The following is a 17,969-nucleotide window of genomic DNA, read 5'->3' on the forward strand; positions in this document are numbered from 1 at the left end:
CTGGTCTTACTACAAATCCAATTCGCACTCTAGGAACTACGATACTTCACATACACGAAGCTCCTGCGTTTTTCTACGTAGTGAAGCGCCTTGCAATAGAAGCAGATGGACTTATAGGAAGCCCATTTTTAAAACAGGAAGAAGCAGAAATTTCTTATTACCATGGGACACTGGTATTAAAAAATAAGCCCATCAGGCCTATTCGATTTTCAAATTACCAGCAGGACTCCGATGTACGGACCAAACATCGCATCGATGCCCGAACATCTCAACAGATTGCCATAAGAATAGCTAATCCAAGGATAAAAGAAGGCTATTTACCACGCATAAAAACACACAAACAACTCTACATAGGAGAAGCCGCCGTCCTGAACGACGGAGGAAAATGTCATGTTATGGCAACCAACACTAGCGAGGAAGCCATAGACGTAGAAATAGAGCCACAAATCGTGGAACCTTACGACATTTTGAGCACATCAGATGAAGATATTTATTCAGAGGTACGTCAACATTGTAATTTCAAAACTAGAGAAGATAGGATACAGGGAATCTCCGAAACGCTAAATTTGAGTCACCTGAACAAAGAAGAACGGTGTAGCATCACCGCATTGATAAAGGAATTTCCCGATCGATTTTATCTCCCCGGAGATAAATTAGGGAAGGCATCTGATTTCAAGCACTCCTTACATACAACTGATGAGATTCCGATTAACACGAGACAGTATCGCTACCCTCCTGTACACCAAGAGGAAATAAAAAAGCAAATCAATGGCTTATTATCCGATGGTATTATTACTCCGTCGAAATCTCCGTACAATTCACCCTTGTGGATTGTACCCAAAAAACCAGATGCGCAAGGAAACAAACGTTGGCGCATGGTAATAGATTTTCGTGCGCTTAACGAGAAGACCATTTCCGATAAATATCCACTGCCTCAAATTACGGAAATATTGGATCGTCTCGGAGGAGCCAAATACTTCTCCGTTTTCGATCTTGCCAGTGGGTTCCACCAAATAGAAATGGATCCGAAAGACAGACAGAAGACAGCTTTCACCACCCCTAATGGACATTATGAATTTTCACGAATGCCGTTTGGTTTGAAAAATGCACCACCTACTTTTCAACGCCTCATGGATCAGGTATTAACTGGACTCCAGGGAACGGACGTTTTCATTTACCTGGATGATATCGTGGTTTACGCTGCGTCATTACACGAACACAACATTAAAGTCAGGAAATTATTAAACCGCTTGCGAGAACATGGTTTAACTCTTCAAACCAATAAATGCGAATTCTTACGAAAAGAAGTTGCATACCTTGGACATATTATTTCAAGACAGGGAGTAAAACCTGATCCCCGAAAATTAAAGGCTGTCAAGGATTTCCCAACGCCTACCTCACAGAAAAATATACAACAGTTTTTGGGTTTAGTAGGATATTACCGAAGATTCGTACCAGATTTCACTACAAAAGCAAAATCTTTAATTGACCTTCTAGGAAAGGGCAGAAAATTCAAATGGACTGAAGAACAGGAAAACAGTTTCAAGCAGTTACGTGAAGAACTCTGTCGAGAGCCTATTTTACAATATCCAGATTTCAGCAAACCATTCGTCATTACAACAGACGCCTCTGAATATGCCGTTGGAGCCGTGCTTAGTCAAGGCGAAATAGGAAATGATCTGCCGATCGCTTATGCATCACGTAGCCTCAACAAAGCAGAGAGAAATTATTCAGCCACGGAAAAAGAATGTTTAGCAATGGTATACGCCGTCATATATTTCCGACCATATGTGTACGGAACAAAATTCACATTGGTTACAGATCATCGACCATTAGTTTGGCTACATTCTGTGAAAGATCCGACATCAAGACTCATGAAATGGAAGCTCCGACTATTAGAATATGATTATCAGGTCGTCCATAAATCTGGAAAAACAAATAAGAATGCTGATGCATTGTCACGTAATCCTACTTCCATCTGTTTACCACTCACCCCGAGGGAACTCAAAGACCCCGATTTTAAAATCCAAATACCGAAAACAGCTGTCGACGCTGGTTCAATAGGACAACGCGTCAGACAACTACATCGAGACCGAGAAAAACGGCCGAAATATCAACAAACAAGCAGCAGTTCAGATGAGACGGAACAACCCGCCCTGGGGAAGGTTCAACACTCACCAATTATTAACATAAATAGAACTCTTCCGAGTTTATCTAAAGAGATAGTGATGCCAGACGAAGATCAGGACAACGCACACCATTTTTTGCCAGCAACAAACTCCACAGAAATTTTTTCTACGGATAAGAATACGACCTTATCTGGTGATTTAATTTCGTTTGAGGAGCCACTGGAAAACACCGTTATAGAGAATAGGAACAATTTACAGGAGGATGTACCCAACATACCGCAGATACCATTTCCCGAAATAGGTGGAATTTTGCAACGCAACGTAATTCGATTTCCAAACAATATAATACGCGAAGCAAGGGCGCGGCAACTGCCTGATCGCACAGCCGACCCTTACCCATTCTTTGACGCCGATACCGATGGTTCTTCTACCGAAACTGACCTGGAAGCGCCGCCGGAACCGAAACAGAGGATTAGCATTTCTTCAAACACCCTTACCGCAAAGGAAGACCATTATGTACATTTCATATCAGCTGATCGCAACCTAATAACCCCCGTAGGAAAACTGTTACTGGACACGGGATTGATAAATAAGCAAGAACTTCTAGCTGCACGACCGAAAAAGGGACAGGTCATAATTTCAAACAATGGGTTATTTAAAACCTTCAGCATTGTAATTTCCGATAACTTCTATGATAAACCAAAAGGATTGGATATAATTAATGGATTGAAAACTCTTCAATCTGCTTTAGAACAAAATAGGAGCAAATCTTTTCGAATATCCGCCACCGGAGATCATCATAAATCATCGCCTGATGAACTTTTCAAAGCATTAAAAGAAGTCTTTACAGATTCAACTTATCAAATTACAATATGTAACTGTGTTATTACTACACCTTCCGTAGAAGACAGGCAAGAAATCATCCATGAAGCACATGATAGCCTAATGGGAGGGCATAAAGGAGTTACAAAAACCTACAATCGCATTCGATCAAGATTTCATTGGCCGCACATGCGCAACGAAATTCAGGATTACATCCGAAAATGTAAAAGTTGTCAGGAGCAAAAATTAGTCAGAACGAAAACTCGACAACCTATGTTGATCACCGACACACCGTTGGACGCATTTGAAAAAATTTCATTAGATACCGTTGGACCATTACCAATTACACCTGGAGGGAACCGATACATTCTCACCATGCAGGACAATCTAACCAAATATTGTATTGCAGTAGCGATACCTAATATCCGAGCCACTACCATCGCAGATGCTTTTGCACGGCATTTTATTGCAATATATGGGACACCTCGAGCCATACTCACGGATAAGGGAACCAGCTTTATTGGAACTCTTATGACAAATCTGTCAGAAATATTCAAGATTAAACAAATCACCACCTCCGGATACCGACCACAAACTAATGGATCATTGGAGCGAAGCCATATTGTTCTTACAGAATACCTCAAACACTATATGGAGAACTACGAGGATTGGGATTTATTAATTCCGTTTGCAATGTTTTCTTATAACACGTCTGTTCATGAAGCTACCAACTTCACACCATATGAATTAATTTTTGGTAAACAGGCTCGAGAGCCAACCTCATTTCCAACCGGTACAATTTTGAAGACATATGGAGACTATTTATCGGAACTAATAACAAATATAGTCCGAATCCGTAATATAGCAGCAAATGGAAACCATGCATAACGATCTTCTAAGGAGCAGGACTACCTCCACCGACAGCAGTCTCTACCTGAGCACCACCTAGCAATAAGTACACTTACACCTACACTACACTCGTTAAAAATTTTTCTCTTCAGTTTATTTTTTTTTTCTCTCCACTTTTTTCTTTTTTTTCTTAAAGTCTATTGTATCTAGGACGTTTCCTTCCTGATGAGAAAGCATCACGGGAACCGCGATGTTTCTTCTTGGTGGGGAGATGTTACGGATGACGAACAGGTGTTCAATATCATCTCTGGCAGGAACCGTCCTAGATAAACGAACAGAGTTTTTCCCTAGATAAATCTACATAATTGTTTAGGTTAGTTTAGGGCCCAAACGTACGCACGACCAACTGGTCGTTGACAAAATACGAATGTTCACTTGAAGGGTACTGACAAGTACCACCCGTCATTGCAGGGCTATATAAGCCCTTACATTTCTACTCTCGTGGGCTAGTACTGTCGTAATCACGAATAGTGTCGCGTCGTGCTGCATCTCGGAAGTCAACTACCAGTGAGATCGGACGTTCGTTCCTTTTGAATCAAAGTTTAACCGTACAGATTCCGCGAGTTCGGTCTAAAATCTGTTAGGCAGTGACAAGGTTGCTCCGAGTCCCCCGCATTGCCAGTGCGTCAACACCGTGCGTCTTAGCTTAGGTAATATCACCTTTCAATTTCTTTCCTATTCTAAATTCAGTTCATTCGCGACACAAGTACACTTGTAGAACGAAACTCTATAGTAAGAATATATTTGTCTTCTTTGATAATTAACTTAAATTCATTAAACCCATAATTATCGTCCAATATCCTAACCAAGTAATTGAACGTCCCCACATGATACAATCTTACCGCTCGGATTGTATCAATTAAATTATACTAGTTACGAGGCTTACTAATTATCCTAGCAATTCCCTGATTAACCATCAGGTTCTTTCGCGACATTCCAATTGTCCGAACAGAGATTTATCCAACCTAGCGGCTCCCCAGTTTTGCATTGGGTTCGTCCGCATCCTAACAGCTCCCTGATTTCGCATCAGGTTCGTCTGTGCTATTATACAACCTCCTAGCAGCTCCCCGGTTTTGCATCGGGTTCGTCTGCGTTTGACTCCATTCCTAGAGGCTCCCTGACTTCGCGTCAGGTTCGTCCTCGCTGTCAATAATCCTAGCGGCTCCCCAATTTCGCATTGGGTTCGTCCGCGTTCCTTAACTAACAAATTTATATCATATTCCTAGGGTAATAACCCTTCGTCGGCCACTCGTGCTGCTCGCGGCCCTGGCTCGTAACAACGTATATGGAGGAATATATTTGAATCACATTCTTCCATTAACAATATTTCATTAATTGATGGTAACCGGCCGATTTTGTTATCGATTTTATTTTTAGTATATATTTATGTCCCATATGACATTTGATTTTTTTTCTCAATCGAACGCAATATTTCAAACGCGACGCACGTGCAACATTTAACTTCGAAGAAAAGTTGAGAACAAACGAAGTTACCATATAATAACGAAATAATTTATCAAAATCGAAATAAATGAGAAAATTTGTTATTTTCCATTATTCATAAACACATTTTAAGATATTCATAAATCGTACAAATTCTCACACTGTTGATAAAAATTGAAGTACATTGGTTTTAGTAGCTGTAAATAAATATGGCCAAACACAATTTTGAATCCACCAAAGTTAGTTTCATTGGCGGTGGAAATATGGCGAGAGCCATTGGAGCCAGTTTGATTAGAAAAGGTGTGTACGATATCAATAAATTTGTTTTTCAGTGTAACTCATTTAATAACGTTATGTGTCTTCGCAGGTATTTTCAATCCGAATAATGTTTGGGTATCCGCACGTACAGACAAGACTTTGGATTTGTGGAAAGATCTTGGAGCGAATACTACATTAACTAGAGGGGTGTTGTTGCAAGTAGGGTTGTCGTAGCTCGCTCGCTTTGCGAGCTCGCGAGAGGGTTAGTGGTACGAATGTTATTTGGTGTGTCACTCTCCAAGAGTCACACAAAGACCTTCCCGATTAGTTAGTTGTATACTATTATCATTATTAAGTGTACATTTTAAGAAGATTATACGTTTTCAGGGAAATTCAATGGTTTTCTACTTATCAAAATGTTTGCTATATGGCGTCGCATTAAACCAACATCGTAGGCTCGTTGCTCGCTTGGTTCCTTGTTATAGCATACTAATGTTGCAAAATAAATTGTCTTAATTAGTTTTTCGCAAACGATACAACTCATCATTATCCGGGTTTGCAGTATTGATCTTGGTTTTCTTCGATACTGTTAATTTAAATTGTCCCAAAATATATAAACCGCGCTCAATTTTGAAACTCTGCTCAGTGCTACATACAACATTTGTAAAGTTCGCCTTTCTCATTTTTTAAAATCCAAACATACTTTCTCGTATGTTTGTCCCTGACTTTTATGAATCGTAATCGCTTCAGCAGGAACCACTGGAAATTGACTACGTGTGATTTGATATTTTTCCTCACTCGACATATTTACTTGATTCGATATTTTTATTATTGGTGTAAAATTTTGATCAATATTTGCATTTTTCATATAATCACGATAACGAGTTCTTACTTTCACTCCTACTCTGGGCAATTGAAAATCTAACCACAATATAGATGGAATTTTAGTATTTTCTTGAAAAGTAATAAATTTTAATATTCCGCATGTGTGCTCCATTAACCAATCCGTTTTCAACATCAATGTTATTAATAATTATCATATAGTTTATATTAATTTTCACTTTAATCTCAGTTAATAATTCTTTTTTGAACTGATTGTTTTTTTAAAGATTGTAATATAAATTTTTTTTGTACTTTCATCGATATTCTTTGAAAATGTATTCTCGGGAGTAGAGATGATTAAATCACTCTTGCATTGGGATAATTTTCGATTATTGTAAGCGGAAACATCATCATAAGGTACAAAAAAAAATTTTTTTTAATTTTTTATTTAAATTTTAAAAAAATTGAAAAAAAAATTTTTTGTGTAATTACGTTTGTTTCTTTGGTGGAAACTTTCCGTTCTCTCGTATAAATTGCATTGTTGAATGAACTTCTTTCGAAAAAAACTAAAAAACTACTTGACCAAAATGGATTAAATTTTAATCAGCTCTAAGTTACAGCGGGGCACATCGATTGCATCATTCATCATCCTGACCGCGTTGTTACTTTTTCTGAAAACGTTAACGAAAAATTTGATTACATAGAAACGGCCATACGCACACACACACACACACACACACACACACACACACACACACACACACACACACGCATACGAACATTTTGCTGAAAATAGTCTAAAATGACTGCAATGACCATGAAACGTGAAGATCTGCTAAAAAATCGATTTTCGATTTTCGGGGTCATTACAATAACTTCCCTATAAAATCGGGAAGTTAACAAAGACATCGGTGATTTAAATTATCTTATTAAATTAAATTAAATTATAATTTGTCTCAAATTATTAAAGATGTCCTTGCTATGAAAACATTGCATTTTTTTCCCGGATATTTTACGGGAATTCTGAACATTTTTGGGAATCTCGCACACCCCTGCAGAAATCCCGAAAAAATTCACGGGAAACCCGAACACCACCGGGAAAAACTCAGGATTTTTGGGATTCCGTCCCGACATGATACGAGGCTTCCCATCCCGTTCCCGTCATCGGGATTCGGAAATTCCCGGGTTTTTAGCGGGGTTGCCTCCAACTTTTTCTATAAGAACTCTATTCTCTCGATATTGAAGAAAATGTATGTCTCTTGACAGTAGCAGCATCATCGCGCAGCCTAATGCTTCTCGCGGCTCCGCTACATGCTGCTGAATAATGCAAATTACGCCTCGAAAACGCAAAAGTAACTTAGAACGCTCAGCCAAACCGAAGAGGGCTCGATGTGTGACCAACCTTGTTGTTTACGGAACGCGCTCTCAGAACTTAACCCTTCCGTTTTTATTCAGAATATGTATCGTAGAATCATATAAGGACAAAAATTCATCATGTTGCAACATCTCCAAAAATTCAAGTCATTTAATCTCGAATCTGATGCTTCGTACAGACCTGAACATTACAACTCAATAAACTGCCAACATTTTCTGTATTTCTTTGTGTAATATACGCCGCTACAGCTCCTATAGTTGTTCGCAAGAAAATCTGGAAATAACACAAATCCGTTCCGATCATCATTCGTCGAAACGTTCGTCGAAATGTTCGTCGAAATGCGCGGTTCGCGGCGCAGTTCGTCGAAATGTTCTAGTCTGTACGAAGCATTATAGAAAAGCCTAAATTGTTTTTCTGAAGCGATTTTAAGGTAAAGAAGTTTATTTATTAATACATGTTACTATAATTGAATAATTGAATAATATATGCATAGAACAATAACACTACTCCATTAGAAATGCAACAGAAATCCATCAAAGTATTTATATGTATACCGCGTATGTAATGACTTCAGATTGCAAAATGGTCTTGCCAATGTTATTAGTGCAACTACATATATTGTAATATATTCCAGTATATTCTACGATATTCTAGTACAATGTAGTACCCTAGTAGCATTTACAGTTGGCCAACGGTTGGGAGTTTGTTGGGGAATGGTGGGGGCATGGTTAGTGGTTTTGCCAACAAATCCCCAACGTAGGGCCAACGACGAAAAATTACGTCAAGTTGCCGACGAATACCCAACGTTGGGCCAACGACGAATACCCAACATAGGGCCAACGACGAATACCCAACGTATAAAGACGAAAAATTATGACAGTTCACCGACGAATACCCAACGTTGGGCTAACGACGAATACCCAACATAGGGCCAACGACGAATACCCAACATAGGACCAACGACGAATACCCGTCGTTCAAGATATATGTAGCGTCGATCGTCATTTGGTATTTGTCGATTTTCACTATTTCATTCTTCGGTGCTGTGTCGAACTGTCGAAGTGGTCGTTCTTTGTGTCGCGTGTTTTATTTCATTTCATTAACAAAAAATTTTGATAATGTACAAAGTGATGGAATTCAACACCATTAATTTAATTCAATTCAGCACCATCGTTCGGTAGAAAAGCAGCCATATGGATGCAGCTACGCCAAATATTGGTAAGTATATTGTTAAATTAGTAATGAGTGGTTTAGTTTAACAATTATTTATACCTATACTTAATTATACGTGTTACCGCGTATTGTAGATACTTTCTAAAGAATGTTTGTAATTATTCATGCATTCAATTGCAATTAACAATTTTGTTTCCTTTTGCTTTTCTTGTTGTAAGATTAATTTCTATGTTATTTTTCAGATTTTACTGATGCACAAGTGTTCGATGGATCATCAGCCATGCAGCTACGCCAATATCTATAACTGCGAGAAACAATTGTATTTTAAGTACGTCGTTATCCGATTCTTGTTTCACCATCTTAAGCGGAACTGTTGTAATTATCAGAACTATTGAAGAGGTGTAATATGAATGTAATATCATATTACTAATGTGCAATATGTAATGTAAGAAATCGTGCTATTGTAATATGTAATATGTATGTAATATGTACAAAATAATTGAGATATAAAAATAAAAATCTCATAATACACATATATATGTATGTATGTATGTATGGACATGATATTTGGTCCCCTCAGGGTTTCAAATTCATTTACCAATCCTCTTCCTCTTTCCACTCTCACCATCGCCTTTTCAGCGGAACCTACTGTTTATGGTAGGTTCCGAACCACCTTTTGCCAACAACACGTGAAAAACACCCCGAGTGGGTCACTTTCCGGTTTTTGACCAGACGGTCACCCATCCTAGTGCCGTTCACGTTCCACGTTGTTTAACTTCGGTGATCTAACGAGAACCGGTGCTTTCAACGGGACTACGGTTGTTGGAATACACATATATATGTATATATATATATGTATATAATTCCCAAATATATATATATATATGTATATAATTAATATTGACCCTACACAAAAAAAAATCCTCTAGTATTGTAGGCCCTACGTTGGGTATTACCGTTGGCCCTACGTTGGCTATTACCGTTGGCCCGACATTGGACGTGATCGTTGGCCCTACGTTGGGTATTACCGTTGGCCCGACGCTGGCGCAACGTTGGCTGAACGTTGGCCCAACGTTGGCCCTGACTGTTGGCCCAACTTGTAGGGGCAATATGCGCTTCCGCGCATTGCCACGGCGCTCGTGTCGCCTGGCAATAGCCGCATGCGAGCGGCATAGCGAGTCGCCCCTCTTGAGATTCTTCGTTGCCGCCTAGAGCGCTTTCCCGCCGCGTTGACAATTACCGCGTGCCCAAGCTGCCGGTCTTTTTCAAAGCCGAGCCGAAGACCTGGTTCGGGCAGGTCGAGGCGTCATTTCGCACGGCTCGCATCACGAGCCAATCGACGATGGCCGACATCGTCATAGCCGGTCTCGATCCTGAGACAGCGACCGTTATATCTGACCTCATCGCGTCACCCGATCCCGTCGCGCCGTTTACGCGTATCAAAGAACGCCTTATGGCGACGTTTTCAACGTCCGCGGAAGCGAAACTCCGCCAGCTATTGAAAGGGCAAATCGCGTCGACGGCAAACCCTCCCATATTCTTGCCGTCATGCGGAATAAAGATAACGGCGAGTGCTCGGAGGCCGTCCTCCGATCTATCTTTCTCGACCAGATGCCAGAACAATGCCGCGCGATTCTGGCCGCGTCTAAGTGCGACGATCTGCAGGATCTGGCCCTTCTGGCCGACAAGATCGTCGAGACCATGAACCCCTCTGTCGTGCATACCATCGCTGCCGCGACATCGATGCCTGCCGCCGCGACATTGACAACCGCTGTCGCGACAGCGAGACCCGGTTCCGTTCAGGACCAGCTCGACCTCATTATGCGCCGGATATCGAGTCTAGAGGTGTCGCAACAGCGCAACCCGCGTCAGAGTCAACGAAATTTCGGTCGAAACGCTGCCGGTTCCCGATCGAGGAGACGCTCTCGTAGTCGCGACCCATCGGGACTCTGTCGAATTCATATGAAATATGGGGAGCGTGCGAACAGGTGTATCAAGCCCTGCGCGTGGTCCGGCCTTCTGCGAGCGCCAGAAAACTAAAGTCACTCTCCTCCTCGGAGACTGTTGGAATGTGCCAAACGTCCTCTAAACGTCTCCATGTACGCGATCGTAAATGGGGCCGCATGTTTTTGATCGACACAGGTTCTGATCTGTCTCTGCTGCCGGTTTCCGCGGAATCGCGTACCCGCCCCAGCTCGTTGAAGCTGTTCGCCGCGAACGACACACGTATCAATACTTACGGTGAAATTCGCGTGAGCCTCGATTTGGGTTTGCGTCTCCCAATCGAGTGGAATTTTTGCGTAGCAGAAGTCCCGTATCCCATAATAGGAGCCGACCTGCTTACGCACTACGGTCTCACGGTCGATCTTAAAGGGCGTCGTGTCATTGAGGGCACAACTAATATTTGTATCGCTGCCGGTATCGCCGATCGTACCCCCGCGCCCGTGAATGTCCTTGGACCGTCGTCCAAATACGCGCATATTTTGGCTCGTTTCCCTCAAGTCATCGGACTTGAGCAGCCAACACCGGCCCACCCGTTGCCGAACGCACTCGACGTCTCACAGCCGACAAGCTGAAAGCCGCGAAGGCTGAATTTCAACATTTGATCGCCGCCGGTATTTGTAGACCATCTAGCAGTCCATGGGCCAGCCCCATACATCTCGTTAAGAAAAAGTCAGGTGAATGGCGTGTTTGCGGTGATTACCGTCGCTTAAACAGCGTAACCGTGCCCGATAGGTACCCCGTTCCTCACCTTCACGACTTTCCTGCCAACCTTCATGGCAAAACCATATTTACGGCGCTAGACCTCTACAAGGCATGTCATCAAATACCCGTTGCCCCCGAAGATATTCAAAAAACCGCTGTCACCACGCCGTTCGGACTTTTCGAGTATTGCGCGATGACGTTCGGACTTCGAAATGCGGGCCAAACTTTTCAACGTTATATCAACCGTGCGCTAGGCGATTTGGATTTTGTCTTCACATTCCTCGATGACATTCTCATTGCCTCTTCCTCTCCTGAAGAGCATGAGAAACATCTGACAATCGTCCTGCAGCGCCTGCGTGATTTTCATCTGCGTGTGAACTTAGACAAATGCCGCTTCGGCGTGTCTGAGCTAGTTTTTCTCGCCCATCTAGTCAACTCGGAGGGATTCAAACCCACTCCCGATAAAGTTGAGGCCATTAAGAATTTTCCCAAGCCGCGCACGATCCATCGATCGCCATCGTAAGTCATCACTTACGTCGTTTTCTGGGAATGGTGAATTTTTATAGGCGTTGTATCCCACACGCCGCCGCCACTCAAGCTCCGTTAAACGCATATATGCATGATGCGCGAAAACGCGATAAACGCTTAATTAAATGGCTGCCGGAAGCCGAAGCTGCTTTCGTGAAATGCAAGGACGATCTTGCAAACGCTGCTTTGATAACGCACCCTAGTGAAAAAGCCACTGTTCGACTTGTTGCCGATGCATCTGACGTGGCCATGGGCGCAGTTTTAAAGCAGCTGCGTGGCGCAAACTGGAGACCACTTGCATTCTTCTCACGCAAATTCTCCCCGGCCCAGTGTAGGTACAGTACGTACGATCGCGAGCTCACCGCGATATACGAGGCCGTGAGACATTTCCGCCATTTCTTAGAAGGTCGCGAATTTAATATATATTCCGATCATAAACCGCTCATCTACGCCTTTGCGCAGTGCTCTGAGCGTGCTTCTCCTCGTCAGACGAGACAATTGTGCTACATAGCACAATTCACGTCTAACATTCTCTACCTGCCGGGCAGTGATAACGTCGTTGCCGATTCTCTCTCACGTACCGAGGCTATACGGCTGCCGACGCAATTTGATTTAAATGAGCTGTCTCGCGAACAGGAAAATGACCCCGAACTCAGGGAAATTCTTCCAACGCCCGACCACTCTCTCGCTCTTAAAAGGCTGACATGGGGCCCGGAGCACTCTCCTGTATATTGCAGTGTTTGCGATAAGTGCATTCGTCCGTATATACCCGCCTCGATGCGCGAGCGAGTGTTCACGCTCTTTCATTCACCCGCTCATCCGAGCGCGAAAGTAACCGATCGACTCATTCGACAGCGCTACGTCTGGCCCGACATGCACCGTGACATTGCTTGCCAGTGCAAGTCGTGTGTAGATTGCCAGCAATCGAAAATCTCTCGTCACGTTAAAATGACACCGTCGCAGTTCGTCGCTCCCGACGGACGTTTTATGCACGTGCATATCGACATTGTCGGTCCGCTGCCGGTCAGCGAAGGTTTTCAGTATTGCCTTACTATGATCGATAGATTTTCGCGCTGGGCCGAAGCCGTTCCTCTCCGCGACATTTCCGCGCAGACAGTCGGCCGTGCTTTCTTCGATAATTGGGTGTCGCGTTTTGGCGCACCCGCATTTCTAACGAGCGATCAGGGTTCGCAGTTCGAATCGCAGCTTTTCTCAGCCCTTCTTGCGCTTGTCGGCTGCCGGAGACAACGAACGACGGCGTACCACCCCGCATCTAACGGTACGGTCGAGCGTTGGCATCGCGTCTTGAAGGCAGCGATCATGTGCCACGCCGATCAACAATGGTCGCGTGTTCTACCCGCGGTATTGTTAGGTTTGCGTACACACGTCCGTCTCGACACAAATGCGTCTCCCGCCGATTATGTATATGGAACATCACTGCGTTTACCGAGAGAATTCTTCCTAATGGACGATTATGAACCCGATCCGCAGCCGTTCCTGGACGAGTTTCGACAGTACATGCGTGCCGTTAAGCCGGTGCCTGGGGCACATAAGCGCAACGTCAAGACCTTCGTTTTTAAGGAACTAGAGTCGTGTTCGCATGTGTTCATGCTGGTAAAATCCGTGCATAGACCTTTAGAACGGCCTTACACGGGACCACACCGAGTACTCCAGCGTATTTCAGATCGCGTGTATTCCATCGAAGTCAACGGTTCACCGCGTAACGTTTCTGTCGAACTCTTAAAACCTGCGCACATCGTTAACGATGGACTTGAAGCTCCTGCATTCGCTGCCGCGCAACCGACTACAAGTGCGCCGTTACGCACCTACTCGCGTAAGAGAGTCACCTTCGCAGACTCCGCGCCTTAGGTTAAGTTTTTCTCTTTTGTAAGCGTCACGCGTAGCATGTAGTTTTTTTTGTACTTAGCATATAAGGGGGTAGTATAGGCTCGATTTGGAACTAGAAAATACCTAGAATATTACTAGAAAAATGGCTCGAAACATGGGTTTCCTGGTTTTCACTTAGTGTCCTTATTTGAGCATTTTTTGGGCTGGGTGAGGGCTCATTCTAAAGAGGAAGGTTCACCGCAGGGGGCTCTGGTCATGAGGTTAACGAGAATATGTTTATATTTAATAATATTAGTGTCCAAAGTAGAGTAAAAATCCAGGAAAAAAAACCAGCAGATTTCAATCCATTTTTCTGTCTCCAAAAGACTTTTTGACTGATGGGATGACCAGAGCCCCATGCGGTGAACCTTCCTCTTTCGAATGAGCCCTCACCCAGCCCAAAATTTGCTCAAATGAGGACACTAAGTGAAAACTACGAAACCCATGTTTTCGACCCAAAATCTAGTAAGATCCTAGTAAATGGCAAATATCTAGCAAATAACTAGATTCTTACTAGATTTTCGATCGAAAATGTGGGTCTGCGCGAATCGGTTGTTTGTCCTTATTTGAGCTAATTGTGGGCTGGGTGAGGGCTCATTCTAAAGAGGAAGGTTCACCGCAAGGGGCTCTGGTCATCTTAGCAGTCAAAAAGTCTTTTAGAGACAGAAAAATGCATTGAAATGTGCTGGTTTTTTCCTAGATTTTTTCTCTACTTTGGGCCCTCATATTATTAGTTATAAACATAATCTCGTTAACCTCGTGACCAGGGCGCTGTGCGTCTAACCTTCCTCTTTAGAATAAGCCCTCACTCAGCCCAAAATTTGCTGAAATAAGTACAAAAACCGACAGCGCACAAACCCATGTTTCAACCCCTTTTTCTATTAAGATTCTAGTAATTTTCTAGTTACAAATCGAGCCTATACTACCCCCACAGAAAGGATAAGAGAGTGCTCACGCCCGGGTCTGAGTTGCCACCACTTTCTGGCACGCTCACGCTTAGCACGGAACAGCTCCTAGGTCGACGGTAGAGCCCGTTTTTACCACGAAACAGCGACCATACCATGCAGCAGCATGTGTTAGCACAGACGAGATATAGCAATAGACCTGACCACCGACGAGATACTGTTAAGGGTGTAGATCCGTTTTTGACCTCGAAATTAGTTTGAGCTCCGTCCAGTAGGGGAGCTGGGTACATGTTCTACCGTTGAATCGTCGAGACTGTCGAGAGCACGGTGCTCCGTGGTCGAGAGGCACAGCAGCGCCAACGAGAGACCATCTCGGCGGAGACAGCAGTAACTGTATCAATAAATGTTGCCGGTAAGTCAGGCTTCATACGCAAACGTGAAGTCACTATACGGCTGACGATGATGCTGCGTTGGTGTGCTCGAGTGAGAGTGTGTAGCACAGCTCACCGCTCGGGAAGCGTGTACGTGTGCCTAGGCGGATTGCAAGGGTTCAGTTCCAGACGTTATTCGTCTCGCTAATGCACATTTGAGACCCCTACGTAGTCACAATCGCTAGATAAAAGATCAATCTAGGGCGCGAGCTAATAAAACTGGCCTACTTTTGCTTTTTCGAGGCGTAATTTGCATTATTCGGCAGCATGATGTCTGCTCGGGAGGCTCTGTAAGCAGGCGTGAAAGCCGGACCGCGCGGCGCACTCACACACTCACCGCTCGGGCAGCGTGTACGTGTGCCTAGGCGGATTGCAAGGGTTCAGTTCCAGACGTTATTCGTCTCGCTAATGCACATTTGAGACCCCTACGTAGTCACAATCGCTAGATAAAAGATCAATCTAGGGCGCGAGCTAATAAAAGTGGCCTACTTTTGCGCTTTCGAGGCGTAATTCACATTATTCGGCAGCATGATGTCTGCTCGGGAGGCTCTGTAAGCAGGCGTGAAAGCCGGACCGCGCGGCGCACTCACACACTCACCGCTCGGGCAGCGTGTACGTGTGCCTAGGCGGATTCATGCAAGGTTTCGGGATGCTTCAAACCATGTAAGCGGACCTTGACGTCGGACAGTTTAAACTTTTTTTTCTTTACAATTGTGCAGTGCCAGCTGATGGAATCAGTGGTACTGCACTTGTAAGCGGACCTCGACGTCGGACAGTTTAAACTTTTTTTTTCTTTACAATTGTGAAGTGCCAGCTGATGGAATCAGTGGTACTGCACTTGTAAGCGGACCTCGACGTCGGACAGTTTAAACTTTTTTTTTCTTTACAATTGTGAAGTGCCAGCTGATGGAATCAGTGGTACTGCACTTGTAAGCGGACCTCGACGGCGGACGGTTTAAACTTTTTTTTTCTTTACAATTGTGAAGTGCCAGCTGATGGAATCAGTGGTACTGCACTTGTAAGCGGACCTCGACGGCGGACGGTTTAAACTTTTTTTTTCTTTACAATTGTGCAGTGCCAGCTGATGGAATCAGTGTGCATTAGCGAGACGAATAACGTCTGGAACTGAACCCTTGCAATCCGCCTAGGCACACGTACACGCTTCCCGAGCGGTGAGTGTGTGAGTGCGCCGCGCGGTCCGGCTTTCACGCCTGCTTACAGAGCCTCCCGAGCAGACATCATGCTGCCGAATAATGCAAATTACGCCTCGAAAAAGCAAAAGTAGGCCAGTTTTATTAGCTCGCGCCCTAGATTGATCTTTTATCTAGCGATTGTGACTACGTAGGGGTCTCAAATGTGCATTAGCGAGACGAATAACGTCTGGAACTGAACCCTTGCAATCCGCCTAGGCACACGTACACGCTTCCCGAGCGGTGAGTGTGTGAGTGCGCCGCGCGGTCCGGCTTTCACGCCTGCTTACAGAGACTCCCGAGCAGACATCATGCTGCCGAATAATGCAAATTACGCCTCGAAAAAGCAAAAGTAGGCCAGTTTTATTAGCTCGCGCCCTAGATTGATCTTTTATCTAGCGATTGTGACTACGTAGGGGTCTCAAATGTGCATTAGCGAGACGAATAACGTCTGGAACTGAACCCTTGCAATCCGCCTAGGCACACGTACACGCTTCCCGAGCGGTGAGTGTGTGAGTGCGCCGCGCGGTCCGGCTTTCACGCCTGCTTACAGAGCCTCCCGAGCAGACATCATGCTGCCGAATAATGCAAATTACGCCTCGAAAAAGCAAAAGTAGGCCAGTTTTATTAGCTCGCGCCCTAGATTGATCTTTTATCTAGCGATTGTGACTACGTAGGGGTCTCAAATGTGCATTAGCGAGACGAATAACGTCTGGAACTGAACCCTTGCAATCCGCCTAGGCACACGTACACGCTTCCCGAGCGGTGAGTGTGTGAGTGCGCCGCGCGGTCCGGCTTTCACGCCTGCTTACAGAGCCTCCCGAGCAGACATCATGCTGCCGAATAATGCAAATTACGCCTCGAAAAAGCAAAAGTAGGCCAGTTTTATTAGCTCGCGCCCTAGATTGATCTTTTATCTAGCGATTGTGACTACGTAGGGGTCTCAAATGTGCATTAGCGAGACGAATAACGTCTGGAACTGAACCCTTGCAATCCGCCTAGGCACACGTACACGCTTCCCGAGCGGTGAGTGTGTGAGTGCGCCGCGCGGTCCGGCTTTCACGCCTGCTTACAGAGCCTCCCGAGCAGACATCATGCTGCCGAATAATGCAAATTACGCCTCGAAAAAGCAAAAGTAGGCCAGTTTTATTAGCTCGCGCCCTAGATTGATCTTTTATCTAGCGATTGTGACTACGTAGGGGTCTCAAATGTGCATTAGCGAGACGAATAACGTCTGGAACTGAACCCTTGCAATCCGCCTAGGCACACGTACACGCTTCCCGAGCGGTGAGTGTGTGAGTGCGCCGCGCGGTCCGGCTTTCACGCCTGCTTACAGAGCCTCCCGAGCAGACATCATGCTGCCGAATAATGCAAATTACGCCTCGAAAAAG

The 17,969-nt window shown here is 44.3% G+C and overlaps 1 protein-coding gene across 1 annotated transcript; it reads left to right on the top strand.

Annotated features, from left to right (window-relative positions):
* The first annotated feature begins 5,145 nt into the window (after window positions 1–5,145).
* Window positions 5,146–6,166, top strand: LOC143215028 (pyrroline-5-carboxylate reductase 3-like). The gene is made up of 2 exons (XM_076436716.1): window positions 5,146–5,603; window positions 5,671–6,166. The coding sequence occupies exons 1-2, from the start codon at window positions 5,513–5,515 to the stop codon at window positions 5,793–5,795; spliced, it is 216 nt and encodes a 71-aa protein (XP_076292831.1). The 5' UTR covers window positions 5,146–5,512; the 3' UTR covers window positions 5,796–6,166.
* Window positions 6,167–17,969: the final 11,803 nt, after the last annotated feature.

Source organism: Lasioglossum baleicum, chromosome 13, assembly GCF_051020765.1.
Source record: "Lasioglossum baleicum chromosome 13, iyLasBale1, whole genome shotgun sequence".
Classification (NCBI taxonomy): Eukaryota; Metazoa; Arthropoda; class Insecta; order Hymenoptera; family Halictidae; genus Lasioglossum; species Lasioglossum baleicum.

What these genes read in the sequence shown, in the direction of transcription:
- LOC143215028 (XM_076436716.1), top strand. Translation starts at nt 5,513, where the DNA reads ATGGCCAAACACAATTTTGAATCCACCAAAGTTAGTTTCATTGGCGGT. An exon ending in AGCCAGTTTGATTAGAAAAG is followed by an intron (nt 5,604 to 5,670) that starts GTGTGTACGATA and finishes GTGTCTTCGCAG; the next exon opens with GTATTTTCAATCCGAATAAT.